Here is a 23932-nt window from a genome sequence, read left to right as displayed (position 1 = left end):
CCCACTCTGATCCCATGCGCCCCAGACCAGGGACAGCCCTGGTTGTGGCAGTGGCTTGGTTGGAAGCACTAGCACACCTCAGACCCGAGCTTGGATTCTTTGGCCTGCTTTTTGAAAACATTGCTGACTGCTGCTGTAGGTGTTACATTATACAGTCAAAGTTTTGTTATCTGGTATGAGTGGGGTAATGGGGGTGCCGGTTATCTACACATTTCAGTTATCTGAGAGTTATCAAGGAAGACAGGAGTGCAGTGTGACTACCCCTGCCAGGAAGAGCCCAACACTGCCCAGCCCCAGCCCCAGCCCACAGTGGCAGCCCACCCTGCCCTGCACAGATCCCTTCCCCCTTCTCTTCCCTTGCCCCACCTCTGCTTCCACCACAGACTTGATGCACATGCTGGATAGACTCGGCAAAGATTCCGGTTGCTAAAGTGAGGAGTTGTATTGGGGGATATTGGAAATTCTGGTTAATAGAGTATTTTGGTCAGTAAAATGCCAGCTCACACAGCTTTTACTGTAATCTAAGTGGATAGATCCAGCTGGTTGGAGACTCTGTCAGAATACCAGTGGTTGCCAAAAAACTGTGGAGGCTGGACTCAGATGGCAGTGATGCTTCTGATTTCAGAACCGCATTAACTTTTTAATTTACAAAGTATAACATTGTGTTGTGGTGTTCATCCAGACTAGGGCCCAGGGATTATGAGCATGGAGGGGGTTTAAGGCGTAAGATATGGACACCCAAGAAAATTACAATGAATTAAAGGTGGCAGGGACATTCTGCGTGGCAGTCGTTCCATGGTAGTGTTCTGTGTGCAGGCTTCTGTGAGATAAGAGCAAAGAGCTAAACCGTGGTAGTTTACCTGTCAATGAAAGAGGCCTAAGGTAACTGTGGGTTTGTATTCATTTACTGTTTGGCAATAGCACACATGTGGGCAGATATGAGAGCACAGGGATTTATAGAATGCCCCCACTTCATTTTAATTTGCTCTAATTTGTTTGTTTGTCCATATCCAGAGGATTTTTTTGGTAGGTAAAATAACTAACAACAACAAAAACTAAGGTATGTTATTTTACCAAGTGTCCTAAGGATCTCCTAAATTTAAGTAAAAGCAATAGCAAGTTTGCAGTGCACTAATATAGGAATATATAATAACATATTGATAAACCATTCTTATAGCATTATTAAGGTTTTTCCCTCTGCTCAGATCAGTAATCACCAAGGAAAAATCTGACTGTGGGGGAGATCAGATTAACTCAGCTTCTGATCTAGACATTCAAGGAATATGTTTTTACTTGATATGTCAAGTTGAAGTGATGGTGAAGATGACAAAATGACTTTCAAAACTGCAGATTAACCCAGATTTCAGTAGGAATAAATTCTTGCCATATAATTCCCATTCACATAAAACACTTATGAAACAACATCAGCAGTGATGATATTTGCACTTACAGTGACTTTCTGCTAAGGATTTTAGAGTGCTCTATATGTGATGGGCTTGATCTCTAATCTCTCTGGACATTCATCTAGTATGAGAACTGATGTGTTTAGCCCTTTTATTACTACTCTTCATACAAATTGTGAGGTCTCCTTTTTGGATCTGGGCCAATATTTTCTGTTTGTTTAATGACAGAACTTTGATATTCCATTGCTTCAAATTATTCTGAAGGTGTGACATGCTTTACAATTTAACAGGAGTTTTCTGTTACCATGCCTGCTGTTTAAGTCCACTGAACATTTAGTCTTCATCAAGCAGATAGTCTCTTGCCCCCTAATAAAGCAATCAATGCTATATTTCAGCTGAAGCATGGGTGACTGGTGCCTCCTGGCTCTGGTGGAGCACCAGTGGCTGATCGCTGCCGGGGGGAATCCCCCAGCAGCTGATCACCGACCAGGGAGGGGTGAAACTGTAAGTGCTGCCGGTGCTTCTCGGAGTGGGGGAAGGCACCAGGTGGTGCTCCCCACTCCTCAGCTGGCATGCCCCCCATGCCCCCCCACTATGCATCACCTATGAGCTGAAGTAATCAGGCGTCAGATGACCTCTGCAGTCCAAAATGAAGCATGCAGCTGTCATTAGGCCGCTATATGGCATTATGTGGTGGCGAGGCACCTCCACAAGCTTCCAAAGGGGAGAGAGTGAACCCCACATGCCCCATACCCTGGGAGCAGGCCCCTGGCAGGGCTAACTCACCTCCCGCAGGGCAGCCGGAGCAGGAGCTGCAACTGTGGCCGCAGCCGCGTGAACCAGCATTATGCCGGCTGTTTAATCAGCTGTTTCCAGTGCGGGAAACAGCTGGGCCAATCCAAGCAGCCATACTGGCCGCTTTGGGAAAGTTTAAAAGCCCCGCTGGAACTAGGGTGGGAGGAGAGCCGGAGAGAGAGAGTGTGGGCTGGCAGCTCATTAGGCGGGCTGTGGCTCCAGCGCAGGAAGTAAGCAACCCAGCCTGCGTGGCTCTCGCAGGCGGCACTAGGGAGATATTTAAGCCTCCTGCAGGAGGCAAAGCAGGGGCACCCCTCCAGCCCCTGGTGGAAGCTGAGACCAAGGAGGCAGGGGAGTTCCCTGTGGACAGCAGGAGGGAAGAGGCATTTGAGACCCCTAGAGGAGGCAGGGATAAAGGAGGCAGCTCTGCAACCCCCTCCTACTTAGGGGAATATTTTCTTTGAAATAAGACAAACCCCGAGAGGGGAGGAAGAGTGACTGAACCCAGGAAGACAGGCCCTCGGCCATCCTACAGGGCCAGAGACCATCATTAACGCATATCCACCTGGTTGGCGAGTGGACGGGATGTAGGGGAGGTGGGGCCCCATGGAACATTGCGCCATACGACCATAAGTACCGCCGTCCATCGGGAGGGCCCCCTGGGAAAGATCTCCACTGAAGACCCCCTCTCATAATAAGTTTTGACATCAAAATCGTGGCAGGAGAGTTGGGGGGAGAGGCCACACCCCGAGAGGCCAGGCAGCCCGAAGGGCGCAAGACGCCACACATTACTATTATTGTTTGTAGGCATTGATGCTTTAGCCCACTAAAAATCAATTTCTGAAATGAAAAAAGATACAAAATTAGCACTTTATGACAAACTATGGAGTATGGATGTGGCCATGACTTTGGAAGTAAAACTCACAGATGAAGATGTAGGATCCAAAGGAAGAATTTCTATAAGAAATGTGAGAATGCAAGAAGAGACTACCATAGACTAGTTTGGAAATGAAAATTAATATTATGTTTATCTTTTCCATATAATTTTTTGTTTATATATTGTCCAAAGTGTGCTGGATGGTTCATGGACAATATCTGGTCCTAACCTCATGGGTGTTTAATAATTAAATGTAAAGATACCAGAAAAAGAGATGAGAAACAAAGATTAAGATTATAAGTGAGAGAAGGATGATGGTTACAGTTACTACGTCTTGAGTTACCTTTGGTGACTCTGTTTAAATTTACCCTGTTGCTTTTATTATGTTGATTGGAAATTGTAAAGCTGGCAAACAAGGAACAAAGGAACTAATAGGTTTTACGAAAAATAGTTAGTGGTTTAAGTCTTTACAGCAGAACAGGATATAAACAAGAGGTTGCAATGAGCATTGTTTAACAATCATTGAGTAGGAAAAAATGCAAATGCAGAACTGGGCATCTGGAAGAAAGTTATTAAGGAATTCATCTCTAAAAGCTGCTCCCTAATGAGAAATCATTATAATAGAGAAACATCAGAGCATGAAAGGCATTTGGAACATCCTTTTGTCTATTTGGTAGGAATCTGTTTTGAGAAGAATTATGGTGAGGGAGATGATCATTATAGGATTAATATAATCCTTGGGGGGGAATTAATAGAACAGAAAATAAAGGAAAAAATATTTTAATTTTTTTCTTTCTCAGTTTTGACACAAATTTTTACCCTTGGATACATGTGGGCTGTTTCTATTGAACACACTCTCTCCAGACCCTCCCCCACATCACCTTTCCAGATATTCAGTAAGATGTCTATATTATTTCTGTGCTCTATGGGAAATGAGGATATCTGTTCTTGGCTTGGAGTCTTGTGGAAAACTAGAGGGATTAGAGCACCAAGTGAACCAAATAGCACCCATTTTCTCTAAGGAGTCTATAACCAGCACTCTTCACACTCTGGTCTGCTCATCCATCACATCAGTTGCCAGTAGTACCACAGCCTGTCTTGCTGCACTGGGCTTATTTTAACTAGATTATTTTTATCCTGATCATTAATTCAATCAAATTACCTAAGACAATATATTTCCAAGGGTTAATGTGCACACATGTGGATCAGATATATAAACCTGATAATTTCACGGTCGCTGCTGCCCAGGTCTCCCTCAATGTTCAAGCCACACACTAGTTTATCTCCCTTGGCCAAGACCAGGTCCAGGAGAGTATTACCTCTTGTTGGCCCTTGTACTTCCTGGGTCAGAAAGAGCTCCTCAATTGCAGTCAGGAAACTGCGTGAACTATTTGACTTAGCCAAGTGCTCCTTCCAGTCTATGTCTGGGTAATTGAAGTCACCCATGACTACCAAGTCCCTTGCGAGTACAGCCTCTGTCAGTTCTCGAGAGAACTCCAGATCTAGCTCCTCCCCTTGGTTTGGTGGCCTCTAGTAAATGCCCACAGTTAGGTCTCTCTCACCTTGTCCCCCTGTAGCTTGACCAAGAGGGTTTCAAGCTGCTTCTTGTAGTTTCATAGTTTCATAGTAGGTAGGGTCAGAAGGGACCTGAGCAGATCATCAAGTCCGACCCCCTGCCATGGGCAGGAAAGAATGCTGGGGTCAAATGACCCCAGCTAGACGATTATCTAGCCTCCTTTTGAAGACCCCTAGGGTAGAAGCGAGCGCCACTTCCCTTGGAAGTTGGTTCCAGACCCTAGCCGCCCTGACTGTGAAGTAGTGCTTCCTGATGTCTAGCCTAAACCTAGTCTCAATCAACTTGTGGCCATTATTCCTAATTACTCCTGGTAGTGCTCGGGGGAACAGGGACTCTCCCATTCCCTGCAGGTCCCCCCTGGTAAGTTTATAGATGGCCACCAGATCCCTGCTCAGCCTTCTCTTGTGGAGGCTAAACAGGCTCAGGTCCTGTAGCCTCTCATCATAGGGCCTGCCCTGCTGCCCCCTGACCATGCGAGTGGCCCTCCTCCTGACCCTCTCAATGCTGTCCACATCCCTCCTGAAGTGCGGTGCCCAGAACTGGACACAGTACTCCAATTGCAGCCTGACTAATGTCGCATAGAGGGGGAGCATAACCTCCTTGGCCCTGCTTGTGATGCATCTGGGGATGCATGACAAGGTGTGCTTAGCCTTACTGACTGCTTCCTCACATTGGTAGCCCATGTTCATCTTGGAATCGATAATGGCTCCAAGATCCCTTTCTGCCTCTGTGTTGATGAGAAGGGAGTTCCCCAGCCTATACGTATGTTGCTGGTTCTCTGTCCCTAGGTGCAGTACCCTGCACTTGTCAGTATTGAATCCCATCTTATTCTCATCTGCCCACCCCTGTAACCTGTCCAGATCCAATTGCAGCCTGTTCCTCCCTTCTAGCATGCCCACCTCTCCCCACATCTTGGTGTCATCCGTGAATTTGAACAAGGTGCTTTTCACCCCCCTCGTCCAAGTTACTGATAAAGATGTTGAACAGTACAGGCCTGAGGACCGAGTCCTGGGGAACCCCACTGCCCACATCCCTCCAGGTCGAAAATGAACCGTCCACCACCACTCTCTGGGTGCGACCCTCTAGCCAATTTGCGACCCATCGGACTGTGTAGGCATCAACGCCACAGTCGCCTAATTTTTTAATGAGAACGGGGTGAGAGACAGTGTTGAAGGCCTTCCTAAAGTCAGGAAAGACTATATCCACCGTGACACTTGCATCCAAGGATTTTGTGACTTGGTTGTAAAAGGCCACCAGGTTGGTCTGACAGGACCTGCCTCTAATGAACCCATGTTGGTTGGCCCTGAGCATAATCTCCCTTGCTGGTCCCTCACAGATGTGCTCCTGGATAATTTTTTCAAAGAGCTTCCCCAGGACCAAGGTAAGACTAATGGGCCTATAGTTACTTGGGTCCTCCTTCCTCCCTTTTTGGAAAATGGGGACCACATTGGCCCTTTTCCAGTCCTCTGGCACCTGGCCAGAGCACCACAAGTGGTTGTAAAATCATACCAGGGGTCCCTCAATGACCCCTGCCAATTCCCTCAGCTCCCTGGGGTGGAGATCACCTGGACCTGCTGATTTAAACATGTCCAGCCCCACCAGAAGTTCCCTAACTAGGTCCCCCCTGACCCTAGACCTGGCGGTGCCTCCTCTCCTTGGAGCCAGTGTCAGCCTCCAGAGAGCTGTATTGCTCTCTCACATAGAAAGCTACCCCTCTGCCTTTTTTCCTTACTCTGTGCAGGGTGTAGCCCTCTACAGCTATGTTCCAGTTGTATGAGCAGTCCCACGAGGTCTCCATGATCCCTAGCAGGTCATATTGCCTACTAGAGAGCAGGAGGACTAGCTCCTTCTGCTTATTCCCCATGCTCCTGGCATTGATGTACAGGCAGCTGAGGCCCTCAACTGACACCGTGGTTTTCCTGAGATGCTGTGGAGGAACTCTTCAGTTAATATTTTCAGAAACAGTTGTACTAGTGTCCTCCACAAGGGATCTTTCCTGTGTGCCAGTCCCCAGGCATGCTCCACTTGGAGTTTCCCTGTTCCTCAGCAACGTCAGTTTAAAGCCCTGTCCAGTAGATCAGCCATCCTGGCTGAGAACAGGGCCTTACCTCTCCGCGTGAGGTCAATTCCATCTTCTAGGAGTCCTCTCTCTCTGAAGTGCATGCTACTTGAGCCCCTAGTCCCTTGAGCCCAGCCCTCAGAGCCCTGTAGTCACTCATGACCCAGTCAAGGGTACCCCTGGCTGTGTTGTTAATGTCCACATGGATGAGGAGCACGAGGTAATAGCTGGAGGAACTGACGAGCCAAGGGATCCTCTCTGCAACGTCTCAGATGTGGGCCCCAGGAAGGCAGTGGACCTCTAGGGCTAAGGGGTCTGGATGGCAGACAGATCCCTCCGTACCCCTCGGGAGAGAGTCCCCCCCCACCACCACCTGGTGTCTCCTTCTAGGGGTGGGAATACTTACCTTCTGAATACTTACTTCCTCCTCCTCCTCCTGTGTCTCTGTCAAAAACTCCTCCTGCATAGTGAGGGGATTGTATCTGTTGTGCAGTGCCAGGGGAGGAGTGGCTGTAGCTCCATGTGCTCTGGATCCAGAGACAACAGTTTTCCAGGTAGCTCCAGGGGGGTCTTTGTGGCCAGTGTTCTTCATGGCCTCCTCCTCCCCCTTCTCCTCCACATTCTTCCTCTCTCCTCTGTTTCCCTGGAGTATGGCCTGGCAGTAGTTGTTTATGTAGTTTTCATGGGCCCTGATGGTGCACAGGTGGCATACCTCCTCCTCAAGCTCCTGCACTCAGTCCTCCAGGGACTCCACCAAGGAGCACATCCCAGAAGTGGGGGTGCTCGGGTGTCAGCAGCCTCTGCCACACCAGGCAACCCCTGCAGTCAGGTTTCCCCTAGACTCTGCTGCTATTGATTTCCCATGTGGCAAGAATGGCTAGAAGCACCTCCTTCTCTTTCTAAGTATCTCTGAAGTTAAATGTCATCCTCTCAAGTGCTGACTTATATTTGCTACCTTTAGGATTAACTGCTGTATCTTTGATTAGGAATAATAACAACAGTGAAACAGCTCTGGCTGCTTTGAAATGTAGTGGCTTACCTTTCGTATAGGATAATGTGAGCTCTGTGCAGTGGGCTGCCCCAGGCACTATTCTGGTGTCTCTTTGTATAACTGGTTAAATGAAAGGTTCTGACTCTACCCTTCCAACCATGCTTCCAGTTTAAGCTGCCTACAGTCTGACTTATTTTCTGTGACTATGGCCATCCAAAACGTGCCAAGCTCCTAGGAACAATGGAAGTATCAATTACACTCTTGAAACTTTTAAGAACAGTAAAATGACTGATGGCTTTGGATTCCTTTCCATTAAAATTTAGAATGGTCACATCTCTCACTGCTATGGGGACAACATGCCAGATTTATTCTGGTTCTTTCACATATGTCCTATGTAACCTTGGTTAAATCAGTCCTCTTATGCCTCTGATCCCAATAAAGTGAGGATAATGAAGTCAAAGAAATGCAAACCTGACAGGGATCTTGAGAGGTGTTCCAGTTCACTTCCCTCGTCTGAAGTAGGATAAGTACAGGCAGTCCTCGACTTACAACATTTCGAGTTACAACGTTTCACACTTACGTTTATAAATTGACACCCTGTTTCAACTTTCTGATCCCAGTTTCAACTTTACAACACCTGAACTGATGCCACGCTATGCCAGCGAATAAGTTCACTGCATTGCTCATCTCCCTGGATCACATCTGTCCAAACTTCCTTGGACACTTTTTTAAAGAAAGCAGACAAGACTCCACAGAAACCTACAGCCAAGACTCCTGAGAAGACTCCAGCCAAGAACCCTTCAAAAAGTCCAACCAAGAGCCTTTCAAAAAGTCCAGCAAAGTCACCTCGATGAAGTCCTTTCAAATCAATATGATTGCTATTTACAATATAATAAATTCATGTAGCTATATTATTCATCTATCATTGATCGAGTACAAAATTCTGGGATATTTTTAGTGAAAATAGGGTATCAGGCCCTGGTTCAGGAACCAATCCCCCATTTATAACATTGTTTCTTATGAGAAAATTGGTTCTGAGTTACATTTAGACTTAAGATGCGGTTTTCAGGAACCAATTGTATCGCAAGTCCAAGGACTGCCTGTATACCTAGCTGGTTGTCTAACCTTTTCTTAAAACCATTAATGTTTAGGGTTTAATTTTCTTTCAAGGTAGCTTTTTTTCAGTGCTTATAGTTAGAAGGATGTTCCTAATAAGTACCCTAAATCTCCCTTGCTACAAATTAAACAAACTGCATCTTGTCCTATCCTCAATGGGCATGAAGAACAACAGTTCATTGCCTTCCTGATAACAAACTTCCATATATTGTAAGACTTCTCATGCCTCATTTCTGTCTTTCCTTTTCTAGACTAAATAAATGCAATTACTTCACCTTTTCTCATGGTTCTTGTTTTACTAAACCTCTTCTCTGTTGCTCTCCTCAAGACTCCCTCCAATTTGGTTACATGTTTCTTAGTGTGGTGCCCAAAACTGGACTTAGCTGAAGTTCCCCAACTGCTGAGTAGATACTTCCCATATAGATTTAATATCTTACAAATACTTTCTTTTTACTATACCCAAGGATAAAATTTGGAAGAGCAACAGTGGGTGCATCTACATGAGATGCTTTACTGCACAGTAGAGCAAATTACTTCACAGTAAGCATCCATTTCTACACATGCAGAGGCTTACTGAGCAGTAAATTGCTCTACTTATGAGTAAATTTGCTACCTGCTACCTGCACATGATTAGTTACTACATGTGTAGATGCTGACCAGGAGCAAATTTACTCCTGGTCACCCCTGCCACCAGGGGGCCAGCCTCAGGCTAGCCCCAGTGTCCTGGGACTGGGAGCCTCTCCTACCCCATAGCTGGGGCAGCTCTTTTCCTGCTCCAGCCCCAGGCCCTTAAGAGCCTTCAGGGATGCCAGGGCCCTGGGGTATGTGCTGGCAGCCTGTGGCCACTGCATCCCCAGGACAGGCCACAGGGCTACTGCAGCAGCCTGCTTGCATCTCTGTGCCACTCCCTGGCACTGCAATACTGCATGGCTGCCAGGGCCATGCTGTACAGCTTCATAGGGTGCTGCAGGCAACTGCCAGGCCTAGCAGTACCCAGGGTCACCTGCAGGCAGCTTCTGGCCACTGGGTACAGCTCCAGCTGGCCCCAGGCTATCCATAGCAGCCTGGTGCCCATTGTGACGCATTGCCAGGGGAGAGACCCTCAGCCCACCAGAAGCCCATCCTGCTGTGCTCCCCACCCCCAGCATTGTCGAGCAGATCTGGGAGCCCAAGCCAGTGCCTGCCCTGCCAGCTCTGCAGGCTCAGGGCTGAGCCCATGAGGCCAGGCTGGCTGCCAACAGCTCCAACTCCTCCTTGGAGGGGGCCTCTGCCCAGGCAGCTGAATGCTGTGCCCCTGCATCCCAGGACACCACTGGGACCCACAGGTCTTTGCCACCAGTGGGGACCGACCTGGGCCACCAGGCACACCAGCCCTACCCACATGGTAATCCCCACCCCAGTTCTGGCCCTGGCCTTTGTGCCCTTTCCCCACCTGGCCTGGCCATGCTCCCCAAGCCCCCAGAGCTCCCTCCCCCACTGTACACAAGGAAGTGGGAGATGGTGCAAAACTTTATTGACAGCCTGTGCCACCACAGCTAGGCAGGCCAGGCCTCTCACATGCCAAGGAATGTGTTGATGCTGGTGGCGATGAGGGGGGCGTAGGCTCTGTTGTGGGAGAGGAAGGGGGACAGGCTCTGTTGCTGGGAAGTGATGGGAGATGCGGGATCTGTGTCTGTGGAAGGGAATAAACTGATTTTTTGAGAACGGTCTGCAGTGAACATGGTGCTGGGGGTGTACAGTGAGGTGACCATCCAGGAGGGCTACAGCGGGGAGAACGATGAGTCTGGCCAGGTGGGCACAGCACATGGGAGAGCCAGCAGGGCCCAGACTGCCCTGGACTGAAGGTGGATGCTGTGACAGGCCAGCAGGGCCAGCACAGTGCCAAGCAGGATCCTGGGGTGTGGGATGTCAGTATCAGGACCAGGGGATGGAGCAACCACGGTGAGGGGAGCAGATCCTGTGGTGACAGACCTACCACTGTGCTCTACTTGCTGCTCCTGGCCAGAAACGTGGCTGGTCAGGAAGCAGCACACAGCTTTTGCAGATGGCTACTGGCCACAGCAGATCTGCTCCCATATCTTTGCACATATAGATGTGTGCCTGGGAGAGTTTACTCTTGAGTAATTTATTCAAGAGTAAACTGCTCCCTGATTATTTGCATGTGTAGATGTACCCAGTGTTCACTAACATTCAATTTGTGTTCCATTATAACCCCCAGATCATTTTCTGCAGTACTTTTACTTAGGATCATAGGAAAGTAGGGATGGAAGGGACCTCACAGGATCATCTAGTCCATCCCCCTGCTCAAGGCAGAATCATCCCACCCAAATGTCTGTCCAATCTGCTTTTGAATATTTCCAGGGATAGAGATTCCACAACTTCTCTAGGTAGCCTGTTCCAATGCTTGCCCATCCTCATAGAACGTTCCTCGTAATTGCTAACCTAAATTTGGTCTGCTGCGGCTTGAGGCCATTGCTTGTAGTCCTGTCTCCTGTAGCCACAGGTAAAAAGACCATCTCCATTTTCTCTATAATTGCCCTTCAGGTATTAGAAGACTTATCAAATTCCCCCCTCAGTCTTTATAGATTCATAGATTGTAAGGGGCTGGAAGGGACCTCGCAAGACCATTGGGTTTAGCCCCCCTGCACTAGACAGGAAAGATAACTGGGGGTCAGGTGACCCCAGCAAGGTGACTGTCTAGTCTCCTCTTGAAGATTTCCAGGGTAGGTGATTGCACCACCTCTGCAGGGAGTTTATTCCACAGTCTGGACACCGTAACTGTGAAAAAGTTTTTCTTCCAGGAGTTTGTGACCATTACTCCTGGTTTTCCCCAAGAGTGCACTGGTGAGCAGTTGTTTGCTGAGACCTTGATGTATTCCCCTGATATAGTGGTAAGCTGCTACCAAGTCCCCTCTCAGCCTTCTCTTTTTTAGGCTGAAGAGTCCCAGGTCCCTCAGTCTTTCCTTGCGTGGCTTGGTTTGCAAGTCTCTGATCATATGGGTGGCTTTTCTCTGGACTCTCTCAAGCTTTTCCACATCCTTGTTGAAGTGCAGCACCCGGAACTGGATGCAGTACTCCAGCTGCAGTCTCACCAATGCTGAGTAAAGCAGAAAAATCACTTCCTTGGTTTTGCTTGAGATGCATCAGTTGATGCATGCCAGAGTATTGTTTGCCCTGCTGGCTACAGCATTGCACTGATGGCTCATGTTCATACTATGGGTTGTTGTTACCCCTAGGTCCCTTTCAGTGATGGTGCTAGTCAGTATGGTGCCACCGAGCCTGTAAGTATGTTGGGGATTGTTCGTCCCCAGATGGAGCGCTCCATGTTGAACTTCATTTGGTTCCAGTCTGCCCAACTTTCCAGCCTGTCTAGGTGCTCCTGTATCTGCAACCTATTTTCAATTGTGACCGTGCTCTTCTATAACTTGATGACATCCATGAACTTGATGTCATCCATGAACTTGGCTGTGAGCTCTTCACCCCAACATCCAAATCATCTATAAAGATGTTGAAAAGCACTGGACCAAGCCCAGATCCCTGAGGGACACCACTGGCCACTTCTTGCCAGGATGACACAGATCCGTTCATTAAAACTCTCTGGGTCCTACCCTGCAGCCAGCTTCCTATCCACCTAACTGTCGAGTAGTTAAGCCCACAATCCTCTGAGAACATCATGGGATACCAGATCAAAGACCTTTGGAAGTCTAGGTATATAATATCGACCTCCTCTCTTTTATCCAGGTGGCAAGTTACCTGGTCATAGAAGGAGATGAGATTGGCAAGACAAGACCTGCCCGCGACAAAGCCCTGCTGGCTGTCATTCAGAATCCTACCTTCTGCAAGCATATTGCACATAGACTCCTTGATGAATTTTTCCAGGATTTTCTCTGGGATAGATGTTAGGCTAATTAGCCTATAGTTGCCTGGGTCCTCTCTCCTCCCTGAGACTGTTGAAATTCACTTTTTTGAAGTCCAAAACTTCAACCCTGCTAGCTGATTTGCCTGGCTTGTGACAGACAGTGAACTTCCTTTCTCCAGGCTCAATAACCCTATTTCTTTCAGCTTTTCTTTGTAAGTCTTGCCTTCCAGGGCTCTAATAATTTTTGTTGTTCTGCACTGGACTCTTTTCAATCTGCCCACATTGAGCGTTTATACGTGTGCTCCAGCAGTCTGGGGGGAAGGGAGGAGGAGGTGGCATTTATACATGTGCTCTGGGAGTCTGCTCTGGCTCTGAGAGGTGCTGTAACAAAAGTGCCCAGAGCATGATGTGTATCAGCATCTCCACACTGAAAAATGATGGTGGGGTTGGGGGCTTTAGTTAAAGTGCCCCCTGTTGCCATTTTTCAGCATGGGGATGCTGATAGATGTGATGCTGGAGTCTGTGGGAGTGCAGTAATTACCACACTCCAGCAGACTTGATTAATTGAACCTGCTCTGATGCACCATAATTACAGTGCATCAGAGCAGCCTCCCTTCACGTGTATAGGTGCCCATCATTCTTAAAGTGTGGAGCCCAAAACTGGACACAGAACTCCAGCACTTAACCAACCATCTTCCATTTTGTGTTTGCCCATTTTATTTTTTTTTCTTAAGTGTAACACCATGGAGTTGTCTTCAGTGAATTTGACTTTATTGATTTCTGACCATTTTTTCAATTTATCAAGATAATTTTGAATTCTAACCACATCCTCCAAAGTGTAAGAAACTCTCCAGCTTCATCTGGGAGTTTTTAAAGGGTATTCTTTTCAGCATTGAAGTTGTTAATGAAAATATTGAATAATATCAGACTCAGGGCAAACCCCCATAAAACATTACTTGATATATCCTTCCTAGTCAACTGTGAGTTCCCCCTATTTATGAATATAGCTGTTAGGATAAATTTAAGATCTACAAGTGGTTCTAGTGTGCTTCTTGAATGATACGTGTTTCAGAAAACCTACATATAAATAAAGCCTACAAATTCCCCACATAACTCTAGCAATAACAATATATTCCTTTGTACAGAATTAGAGAAAATATCAGTGATGATTAGAAAGCACAGGGGGCACAAATCTGCAAGGCAACCCCAGTAATGAGCATGGTTTGAATAGTGGGAAGATGGAATACTCACCTGAGTGTGTTGAAGTGAATTATTGTTGCAGAAGGCAGGATAGATTTGAACCTTACAAACTACCCAAAATACGTATTATTACCACACTATTTCATAGATTAGGACCCTGAAACCCAGATTGGCTAAATTAACTTTCAAGCCAAAACCAATACTTGGTTATCCGGTCCAATGTTTTGGACATTTCATTATATATAGTGGACGTGTCTACATGAGATGCTTTATGTGGAGTAGCCTAATAACTCTGCACAGTAGCATACCAGGCAAAAGCCATGCTAGTATGCTACTGTGCAGTAGTATTAGGATACTGCACAGTAAGCATCACTAAAAAAACATGTGCGGGTGCTACTGTGCAGTAACTGTAGTTACTTTGCATTTAGTTAGTACTTCATTAAGCCAATACTAAACTAAATGTGCAGTAATCACTGCACATTAATGAATGTGTAGATGCCCCAATGGGAGCATCTACATATGCAATTAATTTGAAGCAATAAACTCCAGAGAAGTTTGAGCTACTACTACTGGGCACAGTGTCTACATGTGGGCCCAGGACAACAGTAATTTGTTTCAGGGCAGAACAGTTTTTGGCAGGGCTGCTCCTGCCCTACTCTGTCCTGTGCTCCAGGTGGTGGAGTGTCTGGCTGGGGCATGAGAGTACTGAAAGTGCAGAGCCACGTGGCTAGGTGGCAGACAAGAGTCTGGCCCCTTTCTGCCTGGCACAATTTATGCCTGTGGTCAGCAGCTGTGTGTGTGTTTAATCACAGTTAATTACTGTTGAGGACAGTACTATGTTATGGTGGTGTTAATTAATTGAATGCATCCTAATAATATTGCATGTATAGATGGTGATGCCTTACTATGCAGCTAATTAGTCTACTCCAAAGTAAAGCACATGTGTAGACATGGCCAGTGAGTCTCAGTCTACTATCCCTTTAAAGAAGATAGCTCTTGCTATTGTACTAATGCAGCTATGCCAAGAACTGCTCCCCTCAGGGGTGCCCCAATGTTGGTGCTGATGCCATGGCAATAGCCAGGTAAACCTGCCCTGTGAGCACTCCTAGTTCATTAGGACTCTTATCAGCCTAAAGCAGGCAGGATGTGTCTGCTGGGCTGTAGCCCTTTCTGGTCTCTCACGCTCCTCCTGCAAACAGAAGTACGTGAAACAGTTCCAACTGTGTGCCTCTATTCCCAGAAGGAGTGTAGGAGGGGCTGGACAGGGACGGGCTACACAGCATGAAGCAGCTCCTGTCTGCTTGAGGCTGATCAGAGCCCTAATTCAGGAGGCATGTGTCCACATGCTACAGCTCTTTCCTGGCTGGCTGTGTAGCTGGCAGGGTGCAGTGCTATCTGGAGGTAGCAACACCTGGTTGTGAAGCACTGAGCTAAGTTGCATCAGCACCAACAATGGCTGTCAACCAGGTGCTGCCAGTCATAAAAGGGCTGGAGGGCAGCTGAGAAGGTTGAGCCCCATTGCAGTATGAGTTGTGCACCTACTGCCTGGGATAGTTGCTGGTTTATAAATTAGAGGAAATCAATCACAGCACAGAGAAGCCTCCTGTGATAGACTGAAACATGTGGTCATGTGAAGGGACAAGACAAAGAGCTACCCATGGCAACAGAATTCTTCTGCATTGCAGCAACACAGCGCTGCTGCCAGAGGGACTTCCATCTTCAGCTGCACAGACTTGATAGTCTATGTGACACTGGACATGACTTGGGCATTACCATTGGTCCAGACTATTCTCATGCCCACAAGGGAAAGACAAGTATTCCCAGGCACAAGTAACACAACAAGGTGACTGACAATGTCATGGCCTGTTTGAATAACCAGTCTGTCAGCCTGATTTACACTCTTCTGGGTACATAAACCAATACTCTCTGCGCTCACAGCTTCTGTATGCCAGTAAATTTCAGTCTCACACTGTTTAAAAGGAATGAATTATAAATCCTTGGAAACCACTGATCAGGAAAGAACAGGAGGTTGGGCACCTCCATAATAGTTCATTCCTACTATTCATTATTTAGATGATGGTAATGCCTATAGTGTTATGGATAACTTCAAGAGGCTTAGTCCTAGAACACGTCATTCTTAACAACCATATCTCTTGGTTATTTTATCATCTCTCACAAGCCTACCTGTTTAGTCCTCTTTTGTCTCACTTCAATTGGTCCTGTATTTCAACTATATTCTTTGATGCATTTTTCCTTAGTGTCTCATCATCCATTTAAATTCAGCATGATATATGTGGAATTACTAATCTGTTTTCCAAAAGAAGCAATCAGGATGATGAGACCTGCATCTGCAGTTAATTGTGTTTATGTTTGTTCTTATTTAACACATTACATTTCTCCCTATCTCTTTAATTCAGCTTTTTTTCCCTCCAATACCTATGCTCAGCTTCAATCTTTCCGTTGTTAGGCCTCTTTCTCAATATTTGACACCCTTCCTCCATGTTAATGAGATGTTACCCCATGGGAGAAACAAATGACAACCTTTCTTAAAACTGTTGTGGGCACTCCCTTTCAAGTGTTGTGGAAATGGGAAATGCACTGCATATGGGTCTCAGTAAAGATTTCAAGGAGTATCAAGTGACATTATGAGCGGCATTCCAAGCACAGGTTCGACATGGAAGAAAGCACAGAGATGATTTTGAAAAAAGAGGGGAAATGGAATAATGAGATGTTAGTGGAACAGGGAATGAGATAGGAGGTGCTTGAAGGTAATGTGGCAACAATGTAAAGGAAAAGGATACAAAGAGCAGGATGGCACAGTCAGATTGATGAATAAGAAAGGTGATAAAGTGGTGGTTTTTGCATTACTAGAGGCTGGGGATGTTACAATCAGAACGAAAGATGATGATGGACTTCATGGTAGTTTATGTTAAGAATGAGAAAAGTTGCATGGTAGAAATATTGTATGAAAAATATCTGCAAGATCTGGATACTTCCTGAATGTGAGAGATGAGAGAAAGTTGAGGTGGTTCCTTAGGCTGAGTGCTGGAGCACTGGAGAGATTTTTGGAGCAGAATTCAACTTTACTTTTGGTCATGTTAATACTAAGTTTTCAGTGGTCTAACCAGAGAGATGAGTCAAGATATAGGATTGGAGGGGTGGTCAGATGCAGAGATGCAAATTTGTCAATCATTATTGTAAAGCTGGAAGATGAAATTGGTAGATGAGGTCTCCGGAAATAGCACTTTAACGTTGTCAGAAACAAAAACAAAACACAAAGTTATGATTTAAGCCCACTGAGGCAGGTATTTCCCTGCTACTTTTGCACACTACACAGCTTAGCAACAAACAAATACTAAATTCCCTCTGGAGCTGTGATGTCTCATTAGATTATGTTCAATTACATGGTTGCACTGATACAGAAGTATGTAGAGACTAACATAATCAGAAGTGGGTTCTCTGTTAACATCTATAGCAGCTTTAGCCCAATTCCTTCCATTCCTACTGCCAATCTCCTTGCACACTTTTATTGCCATTGGGAACAATCCATTACCCAGAAATGAACATCTACATACTGCTGCTGTATATAGGCAGTACTGTCATCTATCGAACAAAACCCCAAATTGTTTATCTGTGTGTCAGATACTGAGGAAGGCTGAGATTTATGTTAGGTGGTAATTCTGGCCTCTGTGATTTTGAGAGAGGAGGATCTTACCTGGGTCATCACTTCTGCTGTGAAATCTCAAGGGTCAATGATGTGTGAATCATAGTGACAAGTGGCAATTTCCTGATGGTAACAGAGTTGATACAATACATTGTTCTTAAGGTGTCCTCCTTGTTTTTTTTTCAAATGAAGTATTTTATAGTTTGTTTGGCATAACATGGTAACAACATTTTGCTTAACTAAAATTAATAAATTATCAGTAATAATAATTAATTTATTGGGAACAAATTTATTAAGTGCCTGGGAATTACAGCTCTTGGCAGACTATTCAGTGGACTTCATGAACATTATGCTATTTACTACCCTGATCATTTCTGTTACCATCATACTTATTCCTGTTCACCAATAGAATAAACTGTCTTCTGCAAGTTGTGACTCAGATTTAGTGAATCTCATTGTCTCCATTATATTTCCATATTTCTTGGAAATATGTCTCAATCCCCTATATTATTTATTTTTGTTCTCTTTTGATACTTCTTTAACTCTGTAGAATATTTGGGGGATAGAAGGATGCTGCACTCCAAGCATAATTTTTGTTTGTTTGCTTGTCTATTTATTTAATGTCAGCTATGAAGCTTGGATCCAAGCTTTTTCAAATGGTGCGTGGAGCCAGAGTTTAGGATCTGCTTCTGCTTATACCATATTCAGCAAGGTATTTGTGCTGATTTGTTATCTCTTTTTTGCAGCATGCCATTGATGCTGATAATGCAGGAGTCAGTCCCATAGGAAACTCATCCAACAACAGCAGTCACTGGGACCTAGGAAGTGCCTTTTTCTTTGCTGGAACAGTCATCACAACCATAGGTAAATTAATCTTTTAAAGTACATGGTCACACTAAGACTGGGAGGATCAAGTAAGATTCAGTAGAACACAGAGAGATGGAAAATTAGTTGAAATGAACTTTTCTGGATGCTCAAACTGTATCATTTTGTGGTGTATCAAATTAAGCCATAGGATAGACCTCAACAATTGCTTATATAATGAGTTCAAGAAAGCAAGATTAATCAGAAAGTAAGTAGCACCAATAGTTGTACAGTTTTACAAGTCTGCTTTTGCACCTAGCATGGCTCCCTCTTTGACTGTACCTACACAGATTAGCTCTATTTCTAAAGATCAATGACCAGTGTCAGGTACTTCAGGGAAAGGAGCAGGAAACCTGGTACTTGTTAATTACAGAATCATTTGCTCATGAGGCTAATTTCTTTCTAACCACATCACTTAGTTGATAGCTTATGCCCTGGAGCCTGAGCATGTATATCCCTTGGATTTTGAATATCATATCCATTGCAACTGTGAGACACTATAGTTGTTACTACACAGTCATTTAGTACTTGTATAAACAAGTACTAAATGACTGCACAGTAACTGGAGTTACCGCGCAGTCATGCTGAGGAATGGCTGTTTTGTGATGCTGACTGTGCAGTAGCTCATGACAACTATGCAGTTGCATTGCATCACACTTCCTGCCATGCAATGCTACTGCACAGTAGTCACAGGCCTCTGCACAGTCAGCATCTCATGCAGGCACAGCCTGAATGTACCAATTATCCATATACGTTTAGCTAATCCTTTTAAAAATTCCTATTTAGAAGTTGGCCTCAGTGACACCTTATGGCAAGCAGTTCCGCAGTTAACATCTATCTATCTATCTATCTATCTATCTATCTATCTATCTATCTATCTATCTATCTATCTATCTATCTATCTAGATCTAGACAGATATATCTATCTATAAATATATGTTAACATGCTTTAGGCTCCCATGATTTTTATTCTTAGTCCCTGTTTTTCTGAGGACATTCACTTGAGGAGCTATGACTTTCCCAGCAGCTGTTTTTTCAGAGGAAAACCAGTAATTGAAAAGGTGGTTAATTGATAAAATTAATAAAAATACTATTTATCTAATAGCTGTATGATGCTTTGGTAATATAAAGCTCTATTTAAGTGCAGCTATAGTTGCCATTAAGAAATCAACATTTACCAACTGTTGCTACATGGTGGTATCAGACTTACCCCTGTTACTTCCTACTTTATAGAGTCATAGAGAAGTAGGGCTGGAAGGGTACTCCAGAGGTCATGTAGTCCAAACTCCTTCCTAAGGCAGGATCATCCCTATCCAAACCATCCCATACACCCTTAATCTAAACTCTACATAAGACTACCCACAACTCTGACACAACATAGACCTAACACCCTACCCTGCCACAGGTAAAGTAGGGGAGCCATGACAGCCAATGTCCTGCTTCTATAAAATGTTGTCAATCTATGCTCGAAGGGTCTCGGGCAGAGGACCACACCACCTGCTACAGAGAGAGGCAAAAACCCCACAGTCTATACCAATCTGACCAGGGGGTAAAATTCCTTCCTGACCCCAAGTGTGGTGTTGTCACACCCTAAATGGTGGAGGGGCAAAAACCTCTGGCCAGGATCCTTTGGCTTTAAGTCCTAGCAGGAGCATTGACACACCCCAGTTGAAGTCCCCAGACTTGGCTGTAGCCAGCACCAAATGTGTCTAGCAAGGCTTAAAAACACTGTGACACATATAGCAGAAAAGGAGGGGGAGGGGCAGGAACAACCAGAAAGGCCCAGAAGCATGGGAAATTCCTATGGTAGAAAATAGGCATAGTTATGCATAGATTATCCCCAACCAGTGGCTGTTCAACCTTTTTGCTGAACACCTCAAGTGATGGAGAGTAGAGCTGTGTGAAGCTTTGGTCCCTGATTCGATTTGGCAGGATTTGGCAGAGATTTGGCTCAATTTGGTGGCTGAGTCTCTGAATCCGAATCGAATCAGAGGACCCTTTAATCTCTCCAAATCGAATCAGAACCCTCCGAGTTGATTTGGAAGGATTTGGACATAGACACAGCTTTAAATGTTTTTTCTACATACCTCTAGGTAGCAGGAGGCTTGTGAGTACTGCAATGCTGGGGTGCATGGAGTGTCCCACAGAAGCACGGGGAGCTCCTCAGCGCGCTTGGCAGCAGACCTAGAAGTGGACCAGAAGCACTTCCAGTCTACTTCCGGGTCCACCAGGGAGTGTGTGGGGGAGCCTCCCATGCCACCCTGGCTTGCAAATCGTGCCTCCTGGGTCTGGGGGGGCATCTGGGGTCCCCCTGTGGCTGATCTCTGAACTGGGGTGGGGGGTGCTGAACTTGCCTAGCTCCTTCAGCTTCTTTTTGTATGACTTGCCTTCCAAGCCCTTGATCATCTTTGTAGCCTGCCTCTGAACCCTCTCTAACTTCTCTACATCCTTTTAAAATGTGGAGCCCAGAACTGCACACAGTACTGCAGATGAAGCCTAACCAGTGCTGAGTAGAGAGGCACTATCACATCCTGTGTTTTGCACCAAATGCTTCTATTGAGGCATCCCTAAACCATGTTCACTTTTTGTGTGGCTGCATAACACTGCACACTCATAAATAATGTTCTGTTTTTAGTACCACTGTAGAGTAATCATTGGCAAACAATGACCTTTTTAAATCGTGTCTGATGTGAATTGTGTTATATTATCACTTTATTATTTATTGATAAACAAAAGTAACTTGAGTGTTGGATTGAACACTATGGAATTATATAAACTCCAGTGAGACTGAAATCAAACATGAAGAGCTCAAAGGATTACCACAGTTTGAAGTTATAATAGATTTAGACAATGAGTCTACATTAGAAGATTTGCAGAAATCCATTAAATCAATTCCTGGGAACAATGCATCCAGCAATGGCTATTTGCCTGCTGAAATCTATAAATGTGCGTTGAATTATTTTGAAAGCTTCATAAAGTTATCCTTATCTGTTGGAAAAAGGAAGAAATACCACAAGATTTCAAAGATGCTTGGTTTGTACAATTATACAAAAACAAGTGGGATAGAAGCAACTGTGAAAACTATAGCAGTATCTCCCTGTTGAACCTCATGGGAAGAATTGTCACTAACATCGTGCTCCCTAGGCTGTAATCTCTAGGTGAAAAATCTATCCTGAAAGTCAACGTGGTTTTCACTCAGGACACTACCATTTATATGATATTTTTGGCCCAGCAACTGCAGGAGAAGTGTTGAGAAAAATAAATACCATTGTACATAGCCTTCATTGATCTGACAAAGGCCTTCAAAACAGTCAACAGACAGGGTTTTACTGATCTAAAGAAACAGGGTTGTCGCCCTGAACTGTTGAACACCATTCATTCATTACATCAATTTATGAAGGCAACTGTAGTGTATGAAAACAAAGAATCAAACACCTTTAATATCAACAGTGAGGTGAAACAGGGGTGTGTCTTAGTCCCCACGCTTTTTAACCTCTACTTTTTGTCATAACCCAATGATTTTTAGTGCCTTGGCACATTGGAATTTTCCCGCCACATGGAGCTTTCTTTGCACGGTGGATTTCTCAGCTGCAGAGAGAAAACCCCAGTGCAAAGAGTTCCTGCCACACATATGCAAATTTGTACCCCATTATTGTCTGATTCTAAATTAATCCTACGTGGCGGCTAGCAATTGGCTCGCTAGCTGTATAAAAGGTTAGAGCAGTTTCCGCCCAAGTTGGACGACTGCACAACCATCTCGTGGGGAACTCTGAGCGCGCTGTGGAGCCTAGCAAACTCCGCGTGTGTGTCTTGGAGGAGGACAGAGAGGTCTGATCAGCTCTTAGCCACTCCCCATCATAGTGTGAATTTGACGTATCCCCCATGTGAAGTGCTCGTGGAGTCGTATATTGACGACTCATCTCGGTTCGGTTCGGAAGAGATCTCATTTGTGTTTGTTTGTGTGCAACTGCAACTCAAGCAAGTTTCCTCCCTGCACTGTGACCATCAGCAGTATAAATAAAGCTTTCTTTATAAAACCAATACGCTTCGGTGCCTAACTCTACTCCGTTGTGGAAAAACCACACCTGATGGTCCGGGCTACTGGCCATAGCCTTAGACTGACCCTCAGTCCCGACATGGCGTCATGAACAGGATGTGGGGAAGACACGATGGAGTTAGAGTTAGTGAGAAACTGCCCTTGGCGCAGTGGGAAATGGCATGTAACAGACGCCGAAGAATTGGAGGCGCATATCGCTTACCATCAGGCGGGCGGAACGGGTGAAAGGCCCATCAGCAGCTACTTTTCGCTGAAGCGAGAAGAGAAGGAAGCACATCTTTACCCCGGAGCTTTCGGGTGTGTGATGGGTGGAGAGCGGGTCCTGTTTAGATCCCGAGAGGAAGGGGGCACTGTATCCTCAGCCCGAGTAAAACCGGTGGGTGCAGTGGACCCGACCCTTGACCCAAAGTATACCCGCTGCCTACGATATGTGCAGGAGACAGAAGACCAGTTTACTCCCCAAGCAGTGTTGTCTAGATTGAGGAGCCGCGAGCTCCCGTCTGATCTCCATGAGAGTTTTGAGACAGAGGGACATGCCGCAGCTGAAGGGGCAGCCCCTAGGTGCGACAAGGGAAGGATGTTAAGTGCAATGGTTCATGCTATGACAACTCTCATGCGGGAAAACACAAGTTTAAAAGCCCAGCTGCTTGCAACCGTTCAGGCGGCTAAAGATGCGGCTGTGAAAGAGGATCCTGAGACGCCATTCCAAGATGGCACTGAGCAAGAAGGGAGCTACGTGGAGGAGCCGGAAAAGATGGGCGGAGCTTCAAAAGAACGAGCGAGAATCCGTCCAGCGGTCCCGCCCACTGAAGTGATGTCACCTCCTGTGGCCCCGCCTTCTTGCCATGGGGAGGAAACATCAAGTGGAGGAGAGCATCCGCCCCTCCTACCAGAATCAATAATGGCTCTAGCAGCAGTTCGTCCTGTGACACCGACCTGCCAGGCAACTGATCCATCGAGTGCAGCTTGTACCACCACCTATCGTGCTTGTACTCGAACTGAGCTGCAGGAACTGTACGAGGAGTCAAAGATCAGACCTGAGGAGACCCTAGCCATGTGGATGGGATGCCTAGTAGTGAAATTTGGGTCCGATCTGTTGAACCTAGAAGAAGCAAGCTTCCTAATCCGGCGGGCCTCGTGGAGTAGAGGACATGCCATCAACGTCAATACAGTGACGTTCAACACTCATTGGCCCATTCTGCTTCCGGCGCTTGCAGCAGGACAAGTCAGTCAGGAATCTCACGCATGGCATGACGGCCGGCCGGAGAAAGCCAGCGCAGAGCAGCTTTTGCTGGCTATGGTCGGAGTCTCGTACTACTCCTAGAACCCCAGAATGTGTGTACTGGGACTAACACCATCCCAACAGAGAGGGCCATGGCCTCACCGTTATCTGTGAAATCCTAAAACAGAGCCAATAAAGCTGGACAGCGTAAGAGCCTGTGTTGAGGTCTATGGGAAAAAGAGCATCGTC

General features: G+C 45.8%; 1 protein-coding gene across 1 annotated transcript in view; it reads left to right on the top strand.

Moving 5' to 3' along the window:
- Positions 1–23932, top strand: part of KCNK10 (potassium two pore domain channel subfamily K member 10) — a 163903-nt gene that overhangs the window by 75220 nt on the left and 64751 nt on the right. The window contains exon 3 of the mRNA XM_014596411.3: positions 18287–18404. Coding sequence (XP_014451897.1) covers positions 18287–18404 — 118 coding nt within the window. The remainder of the gene's footprint in view (positions 1–18286; positions 18405–23932) is intronic.

This window comes from Alligator mississippiensis, chromosome 2, assembly GCF_030867095.1.
Source record: "Alligator mississippiensis isolate rAllMis1 chromosome 2, rAllMis1, whole genome shotgun sequence".
Taxonomy (NCBI): Eukaryota; Metazoa; Chordata; order Crocodylia; family Alligatoridae; genus Alligator; species Alligator mississippiensis.
The sequence above is the reverse complement of the archived record's forward strand: the minus strand, read 5'-3'. Positions and strand labels throughout refer to the sequence as shown.